We start from the raw sequence: 21900 nt of genomic DNA on the forward strand, positions 1-21900 counted from the left end.
GAAGGGGCCTCAATGTTTGGATGGCAACTGGTTAGTAAAATGCCATTTTTTTCTGCTTATACCATTGACATGTAAAAATATTTTACTGTTTTAATAAAGATTGAATTCATGATGTCCTGAGATTTCCCCATTTTTGAGCTCTACAAAATTGAATCCACAGTATTTAAAAATTTCAGTCTCGTAGTCCTCAAAATGTGGGACCCCAGAAGAAGAAAATATTTAAATTTATTCAAGTAAAGATCACTGTTGACTTTTTTTTTTAACATTCAACCTTTCATCTCTGATATTTTGAGTGAGCAAAAAAAAATTAATGAAGAATCAGCAAAAGAAATCTCTGTAATAAGTAAAGTAAATTGATGATTCTTGATGACAACTGAGCAAGCTCAATATTTTCATTAATACTGTGTGATATGGTTCTGGAAAAAGCAGATACGTTAGAGCTGTTTAATATTCATGCTCAGTACTGGGGCTAATTAGGCATGTTAATGTATATGTGACTGTCAAGGAAATGTTTTTAAAAGCTAGCCTACATTTCGTTATCAGTCTTCTTAAAGGTCCCATATTGTGCTCATTTTCAGGTTCATACTTGTATTTTGTGTTTCTACTAGAACATGTTTACATGCTGTAATGTTCAAAAAAACCTTTATTTTCCTCATACTGTCAGCCTGAATATGCCTGTATTTACCCTCTGTCTGAAACGCTCCGTTTTAGCGCATTTTGACGGAATTGCAACAGAATTGCGTTGCTAGGCAACAGCTTGGGTCCATGTGTACTTCCTGTCAGCTGATGACATTCATATACACTGCAACCAGGAATAAACTGGGACACATTTAGAATGTTTATGTTTAAAATTGTGTAAAGGGTCTAAATATTGTATATTCGTGACATCACGAATGTGTAGAAATCCTGACGGCTTGTTTCAAATGCAGAGTTTCTGAATATGGGCTGTGTGTATTTCCCTGTGGATTGAGTGTTTCGATACTTTCACAGTATTTATATAGGACTTAAGCCTGCTTTATAATAAAAAACATGAAAATCTCACTTTTTTTATAATATGGGACCTTTAACTGGTGAGTCTTTTTTGGCCCAAGCATGAAATAATTTGGGCAATTATATTTAAATATAACCTATCATGTACTAGCTTTACAGGCGTTTTAACTGTATAAATACACGAGGAATACATCAAATTAGTCATCATATTCATGTTTCTGAATGCAGTAGAGTACATCAAGCAGCAGAAAGATTTCTGCAATGTTTTTAATTGGTGACCCCTATAGCTACTATGGAAGAGTGCAGTCTTATTATTTATTTATTTATGCATTTATTTATGCATTTATTTATGCATTTATTTATGCATTTATTTTTTGTTCCTTTAATTATTTTTTACCCTCTTTTATTTTTGTTATTATATATATATTTTTTTTTTATAATTTAAGTTATCTTTCCTATCCAATTGTGCCTTGTATGTTAGAAGCATTGAGTTTAGATTACAATGCCCATTTTATTTTGGCCTATGTATTCATGTTTTTACTCTGTATTGTTTTCATCTTGATGTTTTCATTTTTTTATCTTATGTAAAGCACTTTGTACCTATGTTTGGAGAGATAGATAGATAGATAGATAGATAGATAGATAGATAGATAGATAGTAACTTTATTGATCCCGAGGGAAATTCTAGTTTCCAGCATCATAGTTCCATAGTGCAAAACATGTTAGTAAAAAGGCAGTAAAAAAGTTAGTAGTGCAAAATACAAAGTTCAAAAAAATATACCAGATATAAAAATACAAGGAGATGAAGAAAAACTGTTAAAACTCAATATAGTGCACGGTAACAACTGTGATACAGGACTATTAAAAAAGTGAATATAGTGCAGAAGAGACTGTTTAAAATGAATATAGTGCAGGTTAACAGCTGTGATACAGGACTATTAATAAGTTAATATAGTGCAGAAGAGACTGTTAAAAATGAATATAGTGCAGGGTAACTTCAGTAGCTTAGTCTATGAAAGTGCACTGTATGCATTATTGTCTCCTGGTGCTATACAAATAAAGTTTATTATTATTTATTATTATTATTATTAATATTTGTAAATGAATTATCTTCAATAAAAAAATTACAAAATGAATTACAAAAATAATTGGTGATCATTTCCTCATTCTGAACTTCAACTCCCAGAAACCTTTGCGGTGGTTCTCTGTGTTTACAACCAGCTGACTTCCGGTGTCTTCTCGTCCATTAGCCACCACCGATACCAACGATAACCAACTACACTCGATATTATCTCATGAAGAGAGCTCCCCGCTGATTCCTCAACTCTACTGAATGCAACATTTCATCACAGTCATCAGATGCAGGTGAGCTCGACGGCACACATACTGCCGTTTACACATTTATAGTTAGTTAGCCAGCGATAGCGGAATTAGCATAAGCTAACACAGCAGCTAATGCTAATGCTAGAAGCCTTCCTGTTCGCAGCGATCAGTTTCGACATCTGTCAGGACGAAACTCGGTGCCAGTCGGTGTCCTTTGGGCTGACACACTTCTAGCTGACTAACAACATCAACTAAAGCCTTCTACTTATCAAAGATGATTGAATCCAGCTAAAATAAGAGACATTAGCCCGCTATCTTAACGTCAACTGTTAGATATAAGCTACTAAGCTCGTCGCTGTCGCAGCCTGACACGCTCAGTTTGTTATTTTAATTAGCTTAATCAAAGCCTGTTTGTTCACTACTTATACTTCAGGTAGCTAATCAATCATGTGCCTGTTTTGTGGTTTTGATTGACAGCGTTGTTGATGTTAGCTGTAATGTGACTGACGTGTTAGCTCGGTGGATAATAATGGGATTATGTGCAGTGCAGTTCTGGTGCCAGGCTGTGGGAAGCAGCTTCTTCACAGTGTTTGTTTGTTGTGTTGTGTTGTTTGTGTTAGGGCTCTGGCCCCGTCTCCAGCAGCTGAAGCACACCAGCCCTGTCCTCTCTGATCCACGTCCACGGCCTCCTTCCTCCTTCCTGAGCCATGACCACCCAGAGGGATCTTGATATGGTGAGTCAGTCAGGGCCTGACACCTTTCTCATGTTTTTTTAGCAGCAGCATGAAAATGAAGTTGCCTGCATTGTAGTCTGTCACACACAGGGAAGGAAATTAGCACCTGCCACCTGCCAAATACAGGGTAAATGTTGACTGTGGCAGGTAAACATTTCAGGTCACCTGCCAGTTTTTCTGCAGGTTTTCCTCACTTATTTTTCAAAAGCAATTTCTAAATTAAAAAATATTCAGTGATTAAGGTTACATGATCCATATTTCTCTGTGAAAAAATCTATATAGGCTATACACATATATACAATGCACATTATCTTTGAAGAGAATACTGTCAAGATAACTTCCCTTTAAAGCTGGAATACTCAGTCTTTTTATTCACATGATGGACATTTGGATGTAACTATAGGTGGCATAAATTACTGTTTCACTAACTCCTAATAATCTATTTACAGTTCCAGCATTAAATACGTGTAAATCAGATCACATATATCTCTGTTACCATTGACTCAGTGTTTACTAGGGGTGGAAGAAAATTGGAGTATTGCAATATTATGTTTTGTGATACTGTATCGATTCTCAAAAACTCTGTATTGATTTCTAATTAATAGTTTACAAGCAAAGATTAACTCAGTCAATACTTTATTTTATTTGCAAAGAGAAATGCAAATGCAGATCCTACTATTCTGATTGCATAAAAAAGTTAATAAATGTTTCTTTTACTCAGATTTTATGCATATGGCGGTATATTTTTTATACTATGAAAATAAGATTTTTAAAAAATCAATATATTGCCTTGCTTACAGTACCGCAATGTATCGCAATATATTGAATCGACAAAAAAATTGTGTGGCTAGTAGAACTGTTCAGTGACCTGCCACAGTGGTGCCTGAGGAGAAAACTTAATTTCAGACCCTGGTCACACATGATATACAGACATAATACACATGATTATTATGGTGATAACATTACATACACGTTTCCTCAAGTTAAAATAATTGAGGGTTTTGGGGGTCGGAGTAGGAGGGGGTGTCATGGATTAGCCAACGTCCACAACACTTAGCTGGGACAGTGACTGCTGTTCCTGTGAACACCATCTGTCTAATCTCAGTTAAAACGTTGCCCTACTTTCCTTTCAAGGTTTAGACGCCAATTGATTGTACCCTCTTAATAAATCCTGGCCACAGCCCCCCTACTATAGGAATGGACAACACATGTAGAGATGGATCACAAATGATAGTAGAAGTTATACGAATATGATTTTTTTGTTAATTATGACACCTGGCATGCTGCTTGCTTTTACACCTGCAAGAATTCACTTTATATTAATATTTCACAAACCAAGTTTTTTGTATTTTTGAAGCTGTAACCAGCTGAATTTTGTGTGTTTTTGCTTGATAAATGATTAGCACGTTTAATAGATTATCAAAGATGGAACATTTTAACACTAACATAACATTGATAGTTCAGAACCCTTTACATCCTCTGTTTAATGAATTTGAAAAACTCCCTTCGGGATGATGATACAGGGTACCCACAGTAACGAGAAACATCTTTAAGATATCTTTTATTCCATCCTCTGTCATCTTACTTAACAAATGATTTTATTAGATATTTTTGGCTGCTGCTGTTTTTTTTATAATGTCTGTTTAAGATATGTATTAATCGTTAATAATTTTAGCACTTTCATCCCAACTGTTTGTGCCACTCAGGCAATTACTTATTATTATTATTCTGATTATTATTATTTTTATCTCATGTAATTTAATCCATAGCAAAGGAAGCTTTTAAATGTATGTATATCTGTGAAGCCAAGGACAAATTTCCACTTGAGTGGACAATAAAGATGTCTATTCTAATTTTAGGATGACCCGTTGGTCAATTAGACAAATCAGTTGTTTTAGTGCAACTGTGAGTAATAGGGAGGCATTTAATGTTGGAAAAATTTATCAATTAATCAGTTAATCCAGTGACAGAAAATAAATCTGCAACAATTTTGATAATTGATTAATTATTAAAAATAATAATAATAAAAAAAATTGCTGGTTATGACTTCCCAATGTGAAGATTTGCTTTGCTTTTCTCTGTTTTATATAATTAAAAACTGAATATCTTTCAGGTTTTGGCTGTTGGTCAGACAAAACAAGACATCTGAAGATGGCTGTTGGAAATTGTGATGGGCGTTTTTAATAATATTCAGTCAGAACATTGTCTTAAATTATATTTAAACAAAAATGTTATTGTATGTCCATCTACGACACCTACATCAGGTAAAAACCCATAGCAATGCAGAGTGGGCTTTAATGGATCATCTCTCTCTGCAGCAGCCCTGGGGTGTTAGTTTGTAGATGGTTATGTGTTTAGATAACTTGACCAACATCAAGAATAGATAAGCCTTTGGTAACCCTGAAAAAGTAATTCATAACAGTGTTTGAAGGATTTACTGTCTTTCTTTGGATTGGAGAACCTCAAGAACATTTGTGATGCGGGATGTTGCCACGGGTAACCAGGCAGATTTGACTTTGTTTTTATTTGTTGGGGATGAAAGGGATAGGGACGGGAAAGGGGACAAAGCTCGTTAATGATGACATGGGCATGTAACCCCACATTGAGGTTATTCGGTTCAGTGGGGGGAGGGGATGGGAGGGGAGGGCAGAGGACCACCGAGGGAGGATTGTATTTGTAAACAGATCAGAGAGTGGGGTTGTCCCTCCCTGACGTCACACCTCGTGGTTAAGTCTCTTTGTTCTCTCCTCTGAGATTTGTGAACCCAAGGAAAGTTCATGTCCCACCTTTTGAAGAAGGGTAAATGTCGGGGAAAATTAATTCCATCTGTCAATTCTGACTCTTGAGTAGAGATGTCTCAGTAGAAAGATTTAGTTGATGAGATGTTTTTTTCTCCAAAGTAATTTTTTGGAGTAGCGGCATGATTGATTAGAGATGATGGATTAATGGATTAATAAGGAACAGGGCTTGCTGCAGCATAAATTAGACGACTAAGGGCCAGAACGGATCAATAATTCAGGTCAAAGTGATGTTTCATTCCTGACCGGGAGCTGACTATACATACAGTATAAAATAAATGGACAAATTAATTCAAATGTAAAGTCATGACTGCAAATCCTTCGCTATTGGTGACTTCCTGAAATACATGAGAAGGAGCTGGAAGTACACCAAACCACCATTTATTTAAATAGACATCTATCTATTAAGTATATCAATAAGATCTCATATCCAAAATAGTGAAATGGAATTCAAATATTGTGCATGATGATAAGCAATGATGCATATTTAACCAGAACCCATACACATCCAACATACACCAACAATGATAATGTTTATACCACCCTGGTTAACCACAGCTGCCACCATAAAGCCCATCAGCCTATTGGTACAGTGTATACTGTATAAGTGGGTGTGGTATCCATTTTTAGACATTTTGACCTGACGAAGGTCCAACGTTGTCTATTTAAATACACTTGTGGTTTGGAGTCAGTGTGCAGGCGTTATTTTACCTGAAGTCAGTGACCCACAGACATCCACTTGGTGTCTTCCCTGATGATGCTCCAACATCTTCAGTTGAAACTTTACAGTCTTTACTTCTTTCATATTTCATGCTGGTCTTTAGCGTGCTTGGACAGAGGTCAGGTGATTGATTTGGTCGGTCAAGAGATCCACCGTTTGGTCCAAAAAACTCCTTGTTTTGTTTGTCTTGATGTTTAGGATCATTGTCCTTAAAATTGGGGGATTATGTATAAGTGGGCAAATATGCTTGCTTTATGCAATTGTATGTATATGTGTATTATTGGAGATCAATTAACAACACAAAACAATGATAAATATTGTACAGAAACCCTGACAGGTACCACTGGATTCTTTAGGTTTTCTAGTTTCATAGGATACTAGTATCTTCACTCTAGCTTTACAACTGAGCCCGCTAAAACCTCCGACAGACCTACTTTATATTGGGTTTTTTTCTGTGTGGTAAAAAACTCCACATAAGAAGGTTCACACAGACAAAGAAAAGTAGCAAATCATCATATTTGAGAAGTTGGAAGTTGACAAATGAATGAGTTGAATATCAAAATAGGTGCATTTTATGTTGATCATTTAATCAGTTAACTGTGTCAGCTCTACTACAATGTGTGTTGGAACTTTTACATGTTTTTGTGCCTTGCATGCACAATAAATATGTGATATAATCTTGTAGTAGAACAAGTGTGGAGCGTCCCACATGCATTTCCCGATGTTCCTGTAATATTTAGGCTTTCAAGGCATGTTGGACAAGCAGCTCAATTTTTATTTTTTGTGGGGTTTTTCTAACAGATTGGTTTTGTGTAGTTGCCCGGAGGATAAAATTTGGAGGAAACCCCACTGTTAAAGACCCTCCCACACATATGCACAGTCCCCCTCGGGGCTACGCACTGGCCATGTAAATTTAATAACATGGCCCAGAGCTGTCTGGGACACCTGGGGTTATCGCATTAGGCCGACAGCCCGGAGAGGAGCTCGCAGCACCCTGGAACTAAAGGGCCAGTGTTCCCCCGTCAGCCCCACCCTTATCTGTTGTCGTCTCCGGCAACAGGGGCTCACTTCAGTGTAAGCCCTCAGTGAATGAAGTCGTCCAGTCAGAGGGTGGAGATCTGGTGTGGATAAATCTAATTAGACTGGAATGCCCGTCTCTTCACAGCCCTCTAAAGGTCACCTCATGTCTGACGAGGTTAGAGGAAGTGGAGGGATTCCACCACAACTAATTAAGAAGAACTTTAATGGAAGTTTGGTGTCGGCTTGTACGACATGTCTATGGACTACGACTAAGCTGTTTTGTTTTTTTGTTTTAGGTGCACCTCCGCCTTATCCTGGTCAGTGGGAAAACGCAAGACTTCACTTTCTCCCCGAATGACTCGGCCACAGACATCGCCAAGCATGTATTTGAGAACTGGCCTGAAGGTACGTCGTTATAGCTTTCAGTTTACAAATGTAATAATTGACTCGTTTGGTTTAATTATTTCCTTTGCTATGTCAGTATTCTTTGTGGCCTGCTACTACTCAATGCCTGTAATGAAAACCTTAATTCACTGTTATTAAAAGTCTAAATTAATTTTTAAGAAGTCAGAAGCAACCGGATGGGTAATAACAGTATTATGGTGTACATAGTGACAGTAAACAATAGAGCTAGATCGATAAATAAACCAGCCTAATACATCGATATTGACTTATTGCAGATATATTGCCATCAATGTATATATTGGCAGCTGATAAGTAACAAGAAAATGCAGCACAGAGATGCCAAACAAGGTTTAAGATAATTTAGAAACTGTCATGATTACAGTTGATTTAAAGTTGTTTTTTTTAACTGGAATATATTGCTCAGTATATATCTTGGACACAATTTTGAAAACAAACAAGTCTAAGTGACCTGTATCAAGAATCTTATTTATGTTATGTGTTTTATGTAAATAAAACAGGCTGATGTAGTGTTTTTTAAATGTCTATATATCAATATCAGTATTGGCCTCAAAGATTCAGTGTTGGTTGGGCTACAGTAAGTGTTGTTTCTCTGCTCTCCAACAGGATGGGAGGAGGAGAGGGTGAGCAGTCCCAGTATACTGCGCCTCATCTTCCAGGGACGCTTCCTTCATGGCAACGTTACCCTGGGAGGTAAGACACCACCTCTGAACAAGGACACCTTAATCTGTCCATCTTACTAAAAACACGCCTGGAAATTGACAAAATGCAGCTCATAAGATTGTAGCTGAGGCTTCATAAAGCTCTCCGGAGGCTTACAGGCAAATGATAATAATTATATTAATAATAATAATCATAATAATAAATGTATATAACACTTTTCAAAACGGATGTCACAAAGTGCTAAACAAGAAGATAAAAGCGGATAAATGTAGCTAATGTAAAAACAATAAGGTAACTGTTAAAACGGAACATCACAGAACATATCAATCATGATAAAATAGTTAAGGGGTAAAAAAAGGTGATAAAAACAAATATATATACATAAATGTGTATAAATATATACATGCACGCATACAAACGGAGGTATACATACATATACCCATACACACATGCTTCACCATCACCACCCAATACAACCATCTGGTTAGGTGTATTATAGTCATACTAAACAATAGAGACGAAGACGACAGGTTAAACTGCAGAATTCTATAAAATGATATAATCAATAAATGGCCAAATATAATCATTTAAAAAAAGGTTTTATTGAATTGAAATGAATGCATGCATTGGAGCACCAACATCATACACAGTAGTATGGCCTAATTCAGTATCACAGATGCAGGATACGACTAAATGAACACATCTGTTGGAGTCAAGGTATTTCCTTTCACCTCCCAGTCTTCTGCCAGTCTGAATTTAAGGTGTATTTTCTTGTTTAAAGCTCTGAAGCTACCCCCGGGCCGAACGACCGTCATGCACTTGGTTGCCAGAGAGACTCTTCCAGAGCCCAACTCCCATGGTGAGGATCTTTTTTTTTATCTGTATAATATTGTTATCATCACACAGGACGAGGTATCGTGTGGGACTTTGGTTGCTGCAGGCCTGCGAACTCCGCTGCTCCTGGGCCAAAAAAAGCTGAAGTGGTTAAGCTCACTTTGGACGAAGTTAAGTTACTGAAGCTCAGTTCAACAGCAACATTTCAAGCTAAGGCAACCAAAAACAGTTTCATTACAAACATCCTGCCTGAAGCCCCACTTTGTGCCTCTCACACATAGCTGCTGGTAGCATTAGCTTGACTTAATTGACGTCATACATGAACAAGATTTATTCCTCTTCAGTCGCAGTAAACGCAACACACGAGCTCACGGATAACTTCTGTATTCAGAGCTTAGCAAGATTTTTGAGCTGACGAACAGCCACGACAAACATCAGGGCTACGGCTGTGTACTGTACGCCTCCACCTCCAACAGTCGTCGCTCCCTCACTCTGTTTTAGCGGGATTTAAGGGTGTAATTACCCTTTTTAAAGCCCCCTTTCAACCGCAGGAACCTTCACCAGGAACTAGGAGCCTTTTGAGGAACTCATCGCTTTTTGACTAGGGTCCAATTTAGGTTCTGGGGACATTTTACCCCCCAAAACGCCTTAGTCGGGGAGAAGTACTTTCTGAAAGTACAGGAACTTACAGAGTGGGGTTTGCAGGGATAACCATCACTGATTGGTCAAACACACACACAGCACTGCTGCTTCAACTCGTATACCACTTCATTCACAGGACAAGGAAGTACTCTAGTATTGACCTTTGCTATGGAAACACAGACAACAATGGGCTGAAGGAACTTCTTGGTTGAAATGCGGCAAAAGTGCAGTGTGTCTGTCCTGGCGGAGAGCGGAAGTTGCTGTTTCAGGGTCCATTTTCTTTGAACTTTCATATACATCATGCAGTGGGCGTTGGTTGCTGCCGCTGCTAACCTCATCCTCATCCCACGCACAGAGTCTGTAGAGCGATACATGCTTTCCTCTAGTTTCAGCTGGTTGTTTTTATCTCACCTCATGTCTCTGCCATCCTCTCTTTATAGGTCAAAGGAACAGAGAAAAAACCACAGAGAGCAACTGCTGTCTCCTCTTGTAAAGCAACAGAAACAACCCCCTACCCCAACCACACACACAAACATACAGTACATAACACACATATACACACACACACACACACACACACACACAACCATAACACAAACATCTAAACATGCAAACACCCTGTTCTCTCCTGCCTGTCATCCTGTCAGCTGTGGATTTAGAATAAATCACAGGAAGTCTGGTTGGGGCCGTCACCCGCTTTGGTTGAACGCTTGTCCAATCTGAGGCTTTTTTGTGCCAATATATTCACCTTTTGCCCCCCCAAACTTTTACTGTGTCGGCAGAATTTGCTGTAGTTATTCCTTTTTATTTGAAGATCATGCCATGAAACGCTCCCTCGCGGACCCGTCTGCTGCTGGACAAGATTTAAAGAGCTGTCAAACGTAGTGGAAAAGACCCGGGAAGTCTTCGCTCTTCATGGACACAGTTGCTATAAAGGATGTGTGGGCTATTACCCTTCCCTACTAGTCACATGGATGTTTCCCCAGGTCTTACTGAATGGTGTTAACCCTCTCATTGCACTTAACCAGTTTGTTAATTCAGAAATGTTTATCGTGTTTCATCTTTTCCCCAATGGCTTTTTTATTTTTTTGGTCAGAGGAACAGACCTTAATTCCCCCACGTGGTAGAAAATGTGCCATCCTCCTCCTCATGAGACCGTTTCTCACTAACTGAACCGGTCGGTCTGTATCAGCACCAGTGGCGTTCGTGCCATTACACCTGTTTGTTCCTCGAAATGGACCAATGGAGAAGGAGACTTTTATTAGGAAGAGGAAACACCTGAGGGGACGTTCAGGTCCACGAGAAACGGGAACAGACTTGTAAAAGATGGAGTCGGAGGATTCGGTGGGTTGCTTGTGTGCCATCAGGTTTCGAACCTCTGGCTTTGACTTTATCGACTAGGCCGTCGATGTTCCCTCGTAACGGGAGCCGTCACGGCGGGCCAGTTAAATGCAGACAGAAGAAGCGGTTGAAGATGGGAAGAAGGCGTGTCGTCGGTGTGAGACCCCCCTCTACTGGACACTGAGGACGAGGCAGCGGGAGAGTTTCTCCCTCTTTGGATGAAAAGTTAAAAGGAAAAATTTTGGTGGCGTTTCACCTCCTTTTCATTTGGATGCTGTCTTTACTTCTTGTTTGCCTTTTATCGTGAAATTCAGTAATATCATTAATATTGAAATTTAAATATATCGATTTTTATCTTGTGTATAGGTATTTGTTCAATTTTAGTGTGGGTGAGTGTGTGTGTGAGCGTGTCTGAGGGTGTGTGATGCACGTGGCATACTGTATGAGGACTGGTGAGGGCATGTGGTCTTAAAAAAAACAAGGTGGTGCACTGGGAGTGTTGATGGGCTGCGGTTTCTTCAGAAACAGTCGGAAACCTTTTGATTCCTTCCATTGAGTGTCCTTTGGTTTGTGTTTTTGTCAATCAATGTCACTGCTATGAAGTTTAGCTCAGTATGAATAAATGTAAAAACTAAAATGCAATGTGGTCTACATAAAAGCTTGTATTATAAATTAATAAATCTTTAAATAAGGCAACTGGTCTTGAGTACTTTTTACTTTTTCTGAAAGACGAGCTGTGGCTGCGGTTATTTTCATTATCGAATAATATGTCGCTCATTTAAAAAGAATAATCTTTTGTTCTTTGAAACGTCTGAAAAACTGCGATTTACATTTTTCAGTATTCCCAGAGTCAAAGGGTCTTGTTTCGCCTTGGTTTGTAAATTCATTATCTTTGGAGTTTAAACCATCAAAGATGATTAAGAGGAACAGGAGACAGGGGGATCATAACACTCGTCATTGGTTAAGGATCAGTAAGAAATCTGTAGCAATTACACACAAGCGTGCTAAGAATTTTAGAGCTGCATTGATTAGTTGTCAACAATGAAATTAATCGCCAGCTATTTTTGATAATCGATTAATCAGTTTGAGTAATTTTTTAAGAAAAAAAAAGATCAAAATTCTCTGATTCCAGTTTCTTAAATGTGAATATTTTCTGGTTTCTTTCCTCCTCTATGACAGTAAACTGAATATCTTTGAGTTGTGGACAAAACAAGACATTTGAGGACGTCATCTTGGGCTTTGGGAAACATTTTTAACCATTTTATATACTAATTGAGAAAATAATCATTAGTTGAAGCCCTAAAGAATTTGTCTTTTTCTGTCTCCAACTTTAATGATCAAACTACATGTAGTTTTATTTATGTACCTCTAGGTGGCGGTGTCTCTCTGTAAGCCTAATGAGTGTGTGTGTGTTTGTGTTTGTTGGGCTGGTGGATGGACATAATATACATTTTTATTTTGGCTGTACCTATTAAAGCACTGATACAAGTTAAAGTAGGACAATATGTAAATAATTTGTTGTCTTCTGTTTCAAAAGGGGTCACTTTGTATTTACAAGTTGAGTCTGTGTGAAGCACCTGACCGAAACAATCTAAAAACGCTGTACGTGTTTAAAGGAGTCAAAATATATCTGTGGACAGTTTACTGATAATGTGAAGTCAGTGGACATGTGTTGTTGTAATATAGTCATAACTTTGTGTTGATCTGATTTTTCAGCAGCTTTCTTCCTGTCTGCCTTTAGGAATCTGCTCCTGACGAGTAGCTGCAAGAAGTCCAGGTTTCCAGTTGACACTGGCAGTGTGCTTTAGGAAAAGTGCAGTCAAGCCACATCTATTGTGCTATTGTGTTGAAACGACTTGTCATTCTACGTCTCTTCACACTTTCCGCTTGCTCTTATCTGAACTGCTTTTGACACCAGTGTTTAAAGTGTAAACAGGATCATCCAGAGGTGATCAGCAGTGTTTAAATGGGAGTCCAGGGAGGCAATCTGTTGAGATCTTTGCTACTTAAGTTCACCACATCGAGAGCTTCTGCAGGATGAATTGCTTTCTGCGGTCGACATGACTCAAAGCACGCGTGCAGCCAGTTTCTTGGGTGTGCTGCGGTCCAAACCAATACTCACTGTCTGTCCCTGGAGGGCTGTCTACTCTCAGCTACTCCATACAGTCCTGGTAATATGGAGGGCTTCACTCCCACTTTGGCAGTATTACGTCCTGCACTTTAGAGAGTAAGAATCCAGCTCAAGTACAAGTATTGTGTGTGAGTACATGAGTTTAACAGTACTTAAGTAGTGCTTGTGTTGGTGTGTCAAGTATGGTATGAAAGTACTCTGATGAGGACTGATTCGAGGAAAGATTAATTAGTTGTCAAGGTTTTACCGAAGTAGTGAAGTCAAAATCCATTTTGTAAAAAACGTTATAAGTACAATTCTTTTTTTTCTCTTTTCAAAATATAGTTGATAATGTAAATCCAATTTTATGTTCACACATTGTACACAGTGAAATTTAGCTACTGCATTTAACCCATCCTAGTACATTAAGAGCAGTGGGCAGCTACTATACAGAGTCTGGGGAGCAGTTTTTGGGGGGTTGGTGCCTTGCTCAAGGGCTCATCGGCAGTGCCAAGGCGGCAAACTGGCATCTCTCCAGCTACAAGTCCCCATGCTTGGTCCGTATGGGGACTTGAACTGGTGCTTATCCGTTTCCTAAACCAAGTCCCAACGGACTGAGCTACTGCCGCCCCAAGAAAGAGCAAATATTGATTATTCAGAACAACCCCTTTTAGTTATTTGAACTACAGTTCAAAGTGAGTGTAAAGGTGTTTTGATAGTTTTGTTACGTTCCATATGGAACGTAACTTAATGACGCCTTATTGATCTTCTTGAACTCTTGAACTTTTCTTGAATCTTGAACTTAATGATCACGAGCGCTGCAGAAAGAAAGAATGTTCTCGCTATTATGGTTTTTATTTTAGATTGATTTAAACTCTGGGGTTAAGTATAGACTGATTATAGAAAAGTATGTGAATGCCTGAGTCAACAGGGGGTTGTGATATATGTGTTATTTTCCTGTTATGGTTTCTAGCTCTAAATCCCTTTTTCCCTTCACTGCTTCTGACCGTTTTCATATCTGCCAGCTCCTCCTATATTAAAACCAGCTGTGAACACACACACACATAAAGCCGGGCCCATACAGTAGACGGAGGACAGGCTACTGATACCACTGACTCTTTACTTGACATTTAAAATCACAGGAATCTGACATAAAAAGGTATTGGAAAGGATCGACTTCAGTGTTCGTGATAAAGTGTGAATGTGCGGTCATGACTCTGCATGTGTTTTATCATGTGTGCATTCCTTTCAGTCTATTTGTCCACACCAGAGGTCCTCTGATGGCCTGAAATGAAAGAGTTCAGTAGGCCAGTGTGAAAACATACACACTCATGCAGGGGTTGAATTAACCCAGCAGGCTGTTAGCAAATGAGCAGCTTTCATGCTGACTCCAGAAGCTGCTGCTGTCTCTCTTCATCTCGGGACCTCCTTTCTGCTCCTAATTGAAGGAAACGACACTTGTTTATGTGACTCTTTGTTTCCAGATGAAGGGATCATAACCGGGACGTGGACTTTTGACCAGGTGTGTGTAGAGGAGGAGGAGGTGTTAAAGCTTTAGTGTTTCCATAACCACGCTGTAACAGAAGGTCAGTTAACCTCGTTTTTATTTGACTGTTTATTTTACCAGATGGGCCCTCAGTTCCTTGTAATGTGCTGCTGTAAAAAGCCACAGCTTTGACAACAATATCTGTGCTCAAGAGAGGGAGAGATGGAAAGAAACGTCCAGAACTCATACACAAATATTTCTCAGCAGGAGGAGGGGATGGGAAATTTAAGGTCAACATATTTTACTGCTATCAGAGTCCTCTGTTGCCCTCTGTGAACAAGAAATGGCCAAACCTTCTGGCTCATGAAGAAATCATGTATTACCTCATCACTGCAATAACAGACTGTTACAACTTCCAGCAACATATCTGTAACAACAAGTCCAACACAGAGAGACTCAGAAAAAGTTTCTCTTTTCAGGCCGTCAGGGTGGTGAACTCTGACTTCTGTACGTCTTCGGTCTTGTCTAGCTCTGCGTTCCAAACCGAATACTTTTCCTTTTCACTTTTACTGCAGCTGCCCTCATAAAGTCCGTACTGTTGCATGCAGTATGCATACATTTGGGACATATTGTCATAACATTGCGCATTGAACTTTGACCCTCTTGCTATCTGTCATTGAGCTGTCTATGCTCTCTCAGTGGCTCAGTCGATGTGACGTATCTTCCGCTGTGCAGAGGATTGTGGGTCAGAATAGCCACAAAAGCATGCTGGCTTGCATACTGATGACCAGATGTAGTAGGACATTCTGGTATTTTTGGCACACTGCATTTGACATACTACGTATTGGGACATACTAAATAATTTTCTGGCATACTAAATAGTATGGTAGTATTGGTATTGGAACGCATCCAATTCTGCAATAGTTTGCACCGTCCTGCACATTTCATATTTGAATTTGTGGCATATACTGTATACATTTTACTTTTTGTTTCTAATCCCTATTTTCACACTTTTAGCACAATGTTAGGAGCACACCATATTGGATTTGACTACACATTTTATTTGACTTGTGTATGCAACAAATTAGGGCTGTGCGATATGGCCAAAATCCTCTTCCATGATATAGGTCATTTCATATCTTGATAACGATATATATCCCGATATAGCACGTTTTCTGGTAATTCAATAAATAAATAGTCTATATGAAATAACCACATGGTAAAGCCTATTTTTGTATATTCCTGTGAATTAAATACTTGACAAATGAGAAGTATTTTCTCATTTTAATAACTTGCAAAATGAACAGTTTTAAGTGAAAAAATGTAGAGAATATATAATAAATATAGGCCTAGCCTATATCGTGATAGAAACGATATAGAAAAAAAATAATTATATATATATATATATATATCATTTGACAATATATATCATCGTATTGCCCAGCCCTACAACAAATAAACCTGTAAATCCTTGAATGTTATGTTTTAAACTTTAGGAGTAGAGTCTTAAATGTCATTCACAAAAGAACAACATCTTAAGTTTGTTTCCAAGGTTCAGGCTCAGACTAAATGTCTTTTGTTTCCCAAGTTAATTTTGAAATAAATCATATCACAACTAACTCCATAATAATATCACCACTGTCACCCCATTTACCTGCCTCGTTATCCAGTAATAATATCACTGCACTTCATAGCACTAAAATACTTACAGTTACTTTGTATGTACATATTGTACACTATCTTTACATTTTTACATTTCAACTGCACCTTAGTTTATTTCTTTGTACATATTTACTCCTGTATTTATTTATTACTTGTATGTAGAGCCAATACAATTCAGTATAAGTTGCTTTTAAACACAAAGTTGTTACCTCCTTATTCTCTAACCTCTTGTCTTCTTCCCCTGTATCTACACATTTGTGCCAGTATAGGTTCCCAGTAAGTATTTCATTTATGTAAAGACACAGGCTGTAATCTGAAGTGTTACTGACAATAATTATCAACATCAAAGCTCAACGTGAGCCCAAGGGGTTAAAGGAACAGTAATCAAGTACTGAGTAATGATCAGCTCAGTGCCAATAGATCCATTTTTGAAACACAAATGATTACAGTATCCTCTGCTCAGGAAACATAGCTCACGGAAGACGCATAAACATTCATATATCTTTTCTCTCACAGTGACGTTTCTCTGCGATTTCTTGGCTCAGGAAACTGTGTCCTCATTGTTTTGGTTGGGACGAGTGTTTACTCGAGGGCACTGGCTTCTGACCAAACTTTCCTGCTCTAGTTTCACAAAGCACAAAATAAACTATGAAGGAAAACATACTAAACCAATTACACACCGAACTGAGGCCAGAACGAATGCAGTCGGCCGCACTCATTACAAACAACTGATTACAGTTTGTTTGTGTACCTGTGGTGATGTAATAACTTGGATCTGAAACCTGATTATAGCGATCATCATATTTTATGTAATCAGTGTTTTCCTGCTGCTCGGCCCCGGGTTGTTTTCCCTCTTATGTTGATTAATGTAACTCTACCATCATTTACATTTTGGCAATCATGAAAATTGATCATTAGCTGGCTCCATTTGCTTCGTCTTTTATTACACGTGATCATCAGTCCTTTTTCTTTTCATCCCTGTTTACGTTCAGCAATCTACGTTCAGGTGTCTCTGATTTCTTTTGATTTCACACTCCGACACCCGCTCTGATCGCTCTCCAGACATCATTAAAGTGAATAAATTTCCCGATCACCGGATCTAGTTGTTGAATTACTTCACGTGTTCACATTGTGTGTGATTATTGCTCAGTGACACCAGGTGCTGACCCAGGGCTATGTGCTGTACTGTATGTCTGAGAAGAATGTGGACCAGTTTTCTCCCTTCAGATACCTCCGTTTCAACCTGCGACTGCGTTTTCCCTCTCTTAAAAACACATTTAGACAAACAGAGCTACAAATTCTGCAGTTTTATAGCCCTGTGGCGTCACAGAGCATCATTCCAAACAACTGACATTATTTTTCAATGTGTTTTTTAGTGTTAAAATACGTCCTCCCCCCCACACTGCAGGCCCTCGAGTGTTTGAAGCGGTTTCTACGGTATCTGCAAATACTGCTGCTCCTTTCAGATTTATAGGTGCCCTTTATTGGACTTGTTGCTGTGTGTATATTGTTCATTAAGACATCCACATGCTTTACAGTTCATTGCTCTTTTACACTGCCTGCTGGAGCCGGAGCTGTAATTCCAGTTAGTGAGGGATCACATGGAGGTCACCGCTGGCCTGTGGGGGTTGCAGCGCACCACAAGTCCACCGAGCCTCTCCGGACTACATTACAGCTTTTATCCTCACTAATGGGATCTCTTGGTGGGGAATCCCGAGGGTGATGGGGATTAAGATACCTGGCCTCGCTCCCACGCGCCATTTACCATGTGGGGCGCAGCAAATATGTTGCACATGCTGCTGTAGCAGCAACCTTTACATCTCCACGGCCACAGAGAAAACCACAGAAATCTGCATTTGGGGGTTGATTAATGTGTGTTCGCACCCAGGTTGTCAGGGATCTGTCTTTGTATTCACCATCTGCATGCAAAGCATTTCTGGCTCTCCACGCCTTAACCCAGTTGAATCTGACACCGTTTGCAACCCAATGAGAGAGTATCGGATGATGGAGAGCTGGGAGACGCTCAGGCCGCAGAGACAAAGCTGAATGTTAACTTTCTACCCTGCTCGACCTGAATAACATTGTTGGATACGTTTTGGAGTTTCCCGGCGTTGCAGCCAAAGTTAGCAGAAAGAGGACGGAGTGAGAAAAACCTTAACTTGGAAGATGAATAAAGAAATGAGGGTGGAATAAGTCCAACGTCTCTTTGGGAAGGCCTCACAAAGAGAGGAGTGAGGAAAAGATGTGAAGGAGGGGGCTGGCTGAGAAAATCTGTCTTTTTCATCAATATTAGGCTATAACCGATAAGACAGAGTCGGGTCTTCTGAGCTCGTCTCTGTACTCTTTCAAACCTTCATTGTGCTCGGTCACTGCAGTGCTGAATCAAGTGTCTTTGTGAGTCACGACTCGACGCTCCATCTGTCTGTCACATGGCGCCTGGGCGACTCTTTCAAAGAAACACAGCTCAGTAACCACAAGAAATCAACTCCACCACCCACAACACCTCCTCAATGTGTTTGTGTCTTGTTTATTTCCATGTTCTTCATCAAGCTTTTTGATCAGCTCTGTGATACAACAGCCAGATGTAATAAACCGTACTCTGAGACGTGATTAGAATTAATTGCTATTGTTTTCCCCCTCTTTTTCTTTTGATCATTTCTTCAGCCCTGCCGGGGACTCGCACCACCCGGCAGCAGCAACAGCGGCGGCAGCTCTGGTGCTGAGAGCAGCAACAAGGAAAGGTCAGGTGGAGTCCATTGTTATAGAGCTGCCAGGTGTCTGATTTATGGGCAGCAGGTTCACACTGTTTGTGGTGCTTTAACTCACTCACTGTTTCCATATTTTTGTTTTATATACAGGAAGAGAAAGATATGATTTAGATGGGAAAGAGCTCGCTGACTGTGTCCTAAACAGTCTGCACTGCTGTTGCATCGGTTTCTGGAACAAATGTAATCTGAGGTCACTGCAGAGTACAAGTAGGGCAGAAAATATATCAGAAAATAGTGAAAAAATGCAACTTTATAATTTCCTATAGTCACCACATGTCTTGTTTTCTGCGACCAACAATCCAAAACTCAAAAATATTAAAGGTCCCATATTGTAAAAAGTGAGATTTTCATGTCTTTTTTTTTAATAATAGAGCAGGTTTAAGTGCTACAATGATAATGTGAAAGTACTGAAACGCTCAATCCATGGAGAAATACACACAGCTCGTAATCGGAAACTGTGCTTTTAAATGAGCTGTCAGGATTTCTGTCCATTTGTGATGTCACAAATCTACAATATATAAACTTTTAAAATTTTAAACGGAAACATTCTCAATGTGTCCCAGATTATTTCCGGTTGCAGTGTTTGTGAATGACATCAGCTGACAGTAAGTAAACATGGACCCAAGCTGTTGCCTAGCAATGCAATTCCACTGAAATGCGCGAAAACGGAGCGTTTCAGACAGTGGTTGCGTTCGAAATTCCATACTAACAAATTATTTAGTATGTTAAACCATATGTGAGATATTTTAGCATGTCTGAAACCTTGGTATGAAACCAATAGTACGTGAATTGAATATTATTTCCAGTGAAATATTACAGTATGCAATGCTGGAAAGTACGGCGACATAAATATCCCACAATGCAAAGGGGTACTGACGACGTTCATAACAGATGTTGACGGACAGCTCTGTAACATTGATTATGCTTCAATTAAACTGTAAGCATAAGATTTCACTTTGCTAGGTGTAATATACTGTATATTTTAAATACAAACTGTCGTTTTGGTCACATGAGGTTGGTACGGGTTACCATGGTTACACGCCTCCAACAGGCAAGGAGGCTCTCAGGAAGTGACGACGTGAATTACTGCTCAGTACGTCCGGAAAATATACATACTACTGTTTATTCACACAAAAGTATGTTGATCGAGAGTACACATATTGAGTATATAATGCATAGGATGCGATTTTGGACGAAGCCAGAGGGTAAATACAGGTATACGTATTCAGGCAGGCAGTATGAGGAAAATAAAATTGTTTTTTTTAACATTACAACATGTAAATATGTTGTAGTAGAAACACAAAATACAAGTATGAACCTAAAATTTGCATTTTAAGGGACCTTTAAATTTACAATAAAATAAAAGAGAAAAGCTGAAATGTTTGGGTTTTTTTCTTGAAAAATGTCTTCATTATCAAAAGAGTTGACAATTTTCTGTCGATCTAGTAATCAATAATCAAGAAATCGTTTCAGCTCTACCTACAAGGTAGAGAACCTTGTTTATGTTGCGGCTTTGTATCTTCACTGCGAAGAAGTGAAATAACCTTGAGCAAGGCACTTATAGCCCAAACTGCTCCAGTGAACCTTCTTATTACACTTGGGAGCTGTAACAGGCAGCTGTCAACCATGAAACAGAGAGCTGGAAAAGAACGAGCATTCTTGGTTTAGTTTTTATGGGGTGATTTTGTGCAAAATGCAATAATAGTTGTGCAAAGTGGAAGAAAAAATCTAAATACGAGGGGACAGCGCAGCTCAGGTTAAAACCTCTGATGCGTCCTGGGGGTGTTTGTTGTGGGTGACTAGAGGGCATCTGGGACTTGGCGGATGAGTGGAGTTCCTTTGGTTCTGCGGTGGATTTGGTGAACCGGCGCTCTTTAAGCTGACAGTCATTCAACACCCTGCCAAGTCACAGGCTCATAATTCACCAACACCATCTGGATACATGGCCCCCGCATGAGGAGACAGTGACAGCAACACACACTGTACGCAGGAAAGAAGCTTGTAGAGACGTTAAATCGCCTGGAGAGAGAAAATATACTCAGACTAAATTAAAGGTATCTGTTCAACACCTGTTATTAAAGACTTACTAAAGACACCAGCAGTCAACCAGTTTTGGTTGAAAGTTTCAAGTCTGTTGCACCTATCCTCAATGTAATTTTTTCAAAACTCCAATTGAATAGAATAGTAACACTTGAATAACTACTTTTGCCATTCATGTGTATTGGGTTTCTCATTACAGATACCTACTACTCAGTTGCAGATATCCGCAATGTTAATTACAGATATCTGAAACTGAATTCTGACTAGTTGTAATTCTAGTTTCACATGTCTACAATTTAATTCTGACCAATCATGATTGCAGATATCTCTAACGTTATACATATC

The 21900-nt window shown here is 39.1% G+C and overlaps 1 protein-coding gene and 1 long non-coding RNA gene across 4 annotated transcripts; both read left to right on the forward strand.

Moving 5' to 3' along the window:
- Positions 1–2186: 2186 nt before the first annotated feature.
- ubl3b (ubiquitin-like 3b) lies at positions 2187–12185 on the forward strand. 3 transcript variants are annotated; one of them, XM_037780405.1, is made up of 6 exons: positions 2187–2355; positions 2934–3047; positions 7883–7991; positions 8616–8702; positions 9454–9531; positions 10589–12185. In XM_037780405.1, exons 2-6 carry the CDS (start codon positions 3021–3023, stop codon positions 10639–10641), a joined length of 354 nt encoding a protein of 117 aa, XP_037636333.1. In that variant the 5' UTR covers positions 2187–2355; positions 2934–3020; the 3' UTR covers positions 10642–12185. The 3 variants fall into 3 exon arrangements, with proteins under 3 accessions (XP_037636333.1, XP_037636335.1, XP_037636334.1); XM_037780407.1 differs by having other exon boundaries at positions 2208–2355; positions 2924–3047; XM_037780406.1 differs by lacking the exon at positions 2187–2355 and adding an exon at positions 2490–2746.
- Positions 12186–15005: 2820 nt separating this feature from the next.
- LOC119493939 lies at positions 15006–19812 on the forward strand. The gene is made up of 3 exons (XR_005208054.1): positions 15006–15185; positions 19412–19488; positions 19606–19812. It is a non-coding gene; the product is annotated as an uncharacterized LOC119493939 (long non-coding RNA).
- The last annotated feature ends 2088 nt before the right edge of the window (positions 19813–21900 follow it).

Source organism: Sebastes umbrosus, chromosome 9 (assembly GCF_015220745.1).
Source record: "Sebastes umbrosus isolate fSebUmb1 chromosome 9, fSebUmb1.pri, whole genome shotgun sequence".
Taxonomy (NCBI): Eukaryota; Metazoa; Chordata; class Actinopteri; order Perciformes; family Sebastidae; genus Sebastes; species Sebastes umbrosus.

Bases quoted from the DNA above. Each gene is read 5' to 3' on its own strand.
- ubl3b (XM_037780405.1), top strand. From the start codon at position 3,021: ATGACCACCCAGAGGGATCTTGATATG. The intron at 3,048-7,882 runs GTGAGTCAGTCA...TTTTTGTTTTAG, and splicing joins CCCAGAGGGATCTTGATATG to GTGCACCTCCGCCTTATCCT. The intron at 7,992-8,615 runs GTACGTCGTTAT...GCTCTCCAACAG, and splicing joins ATTTGAGAACTGGCCTGAAG to GATGGGAGGAGGAGAGGGTG.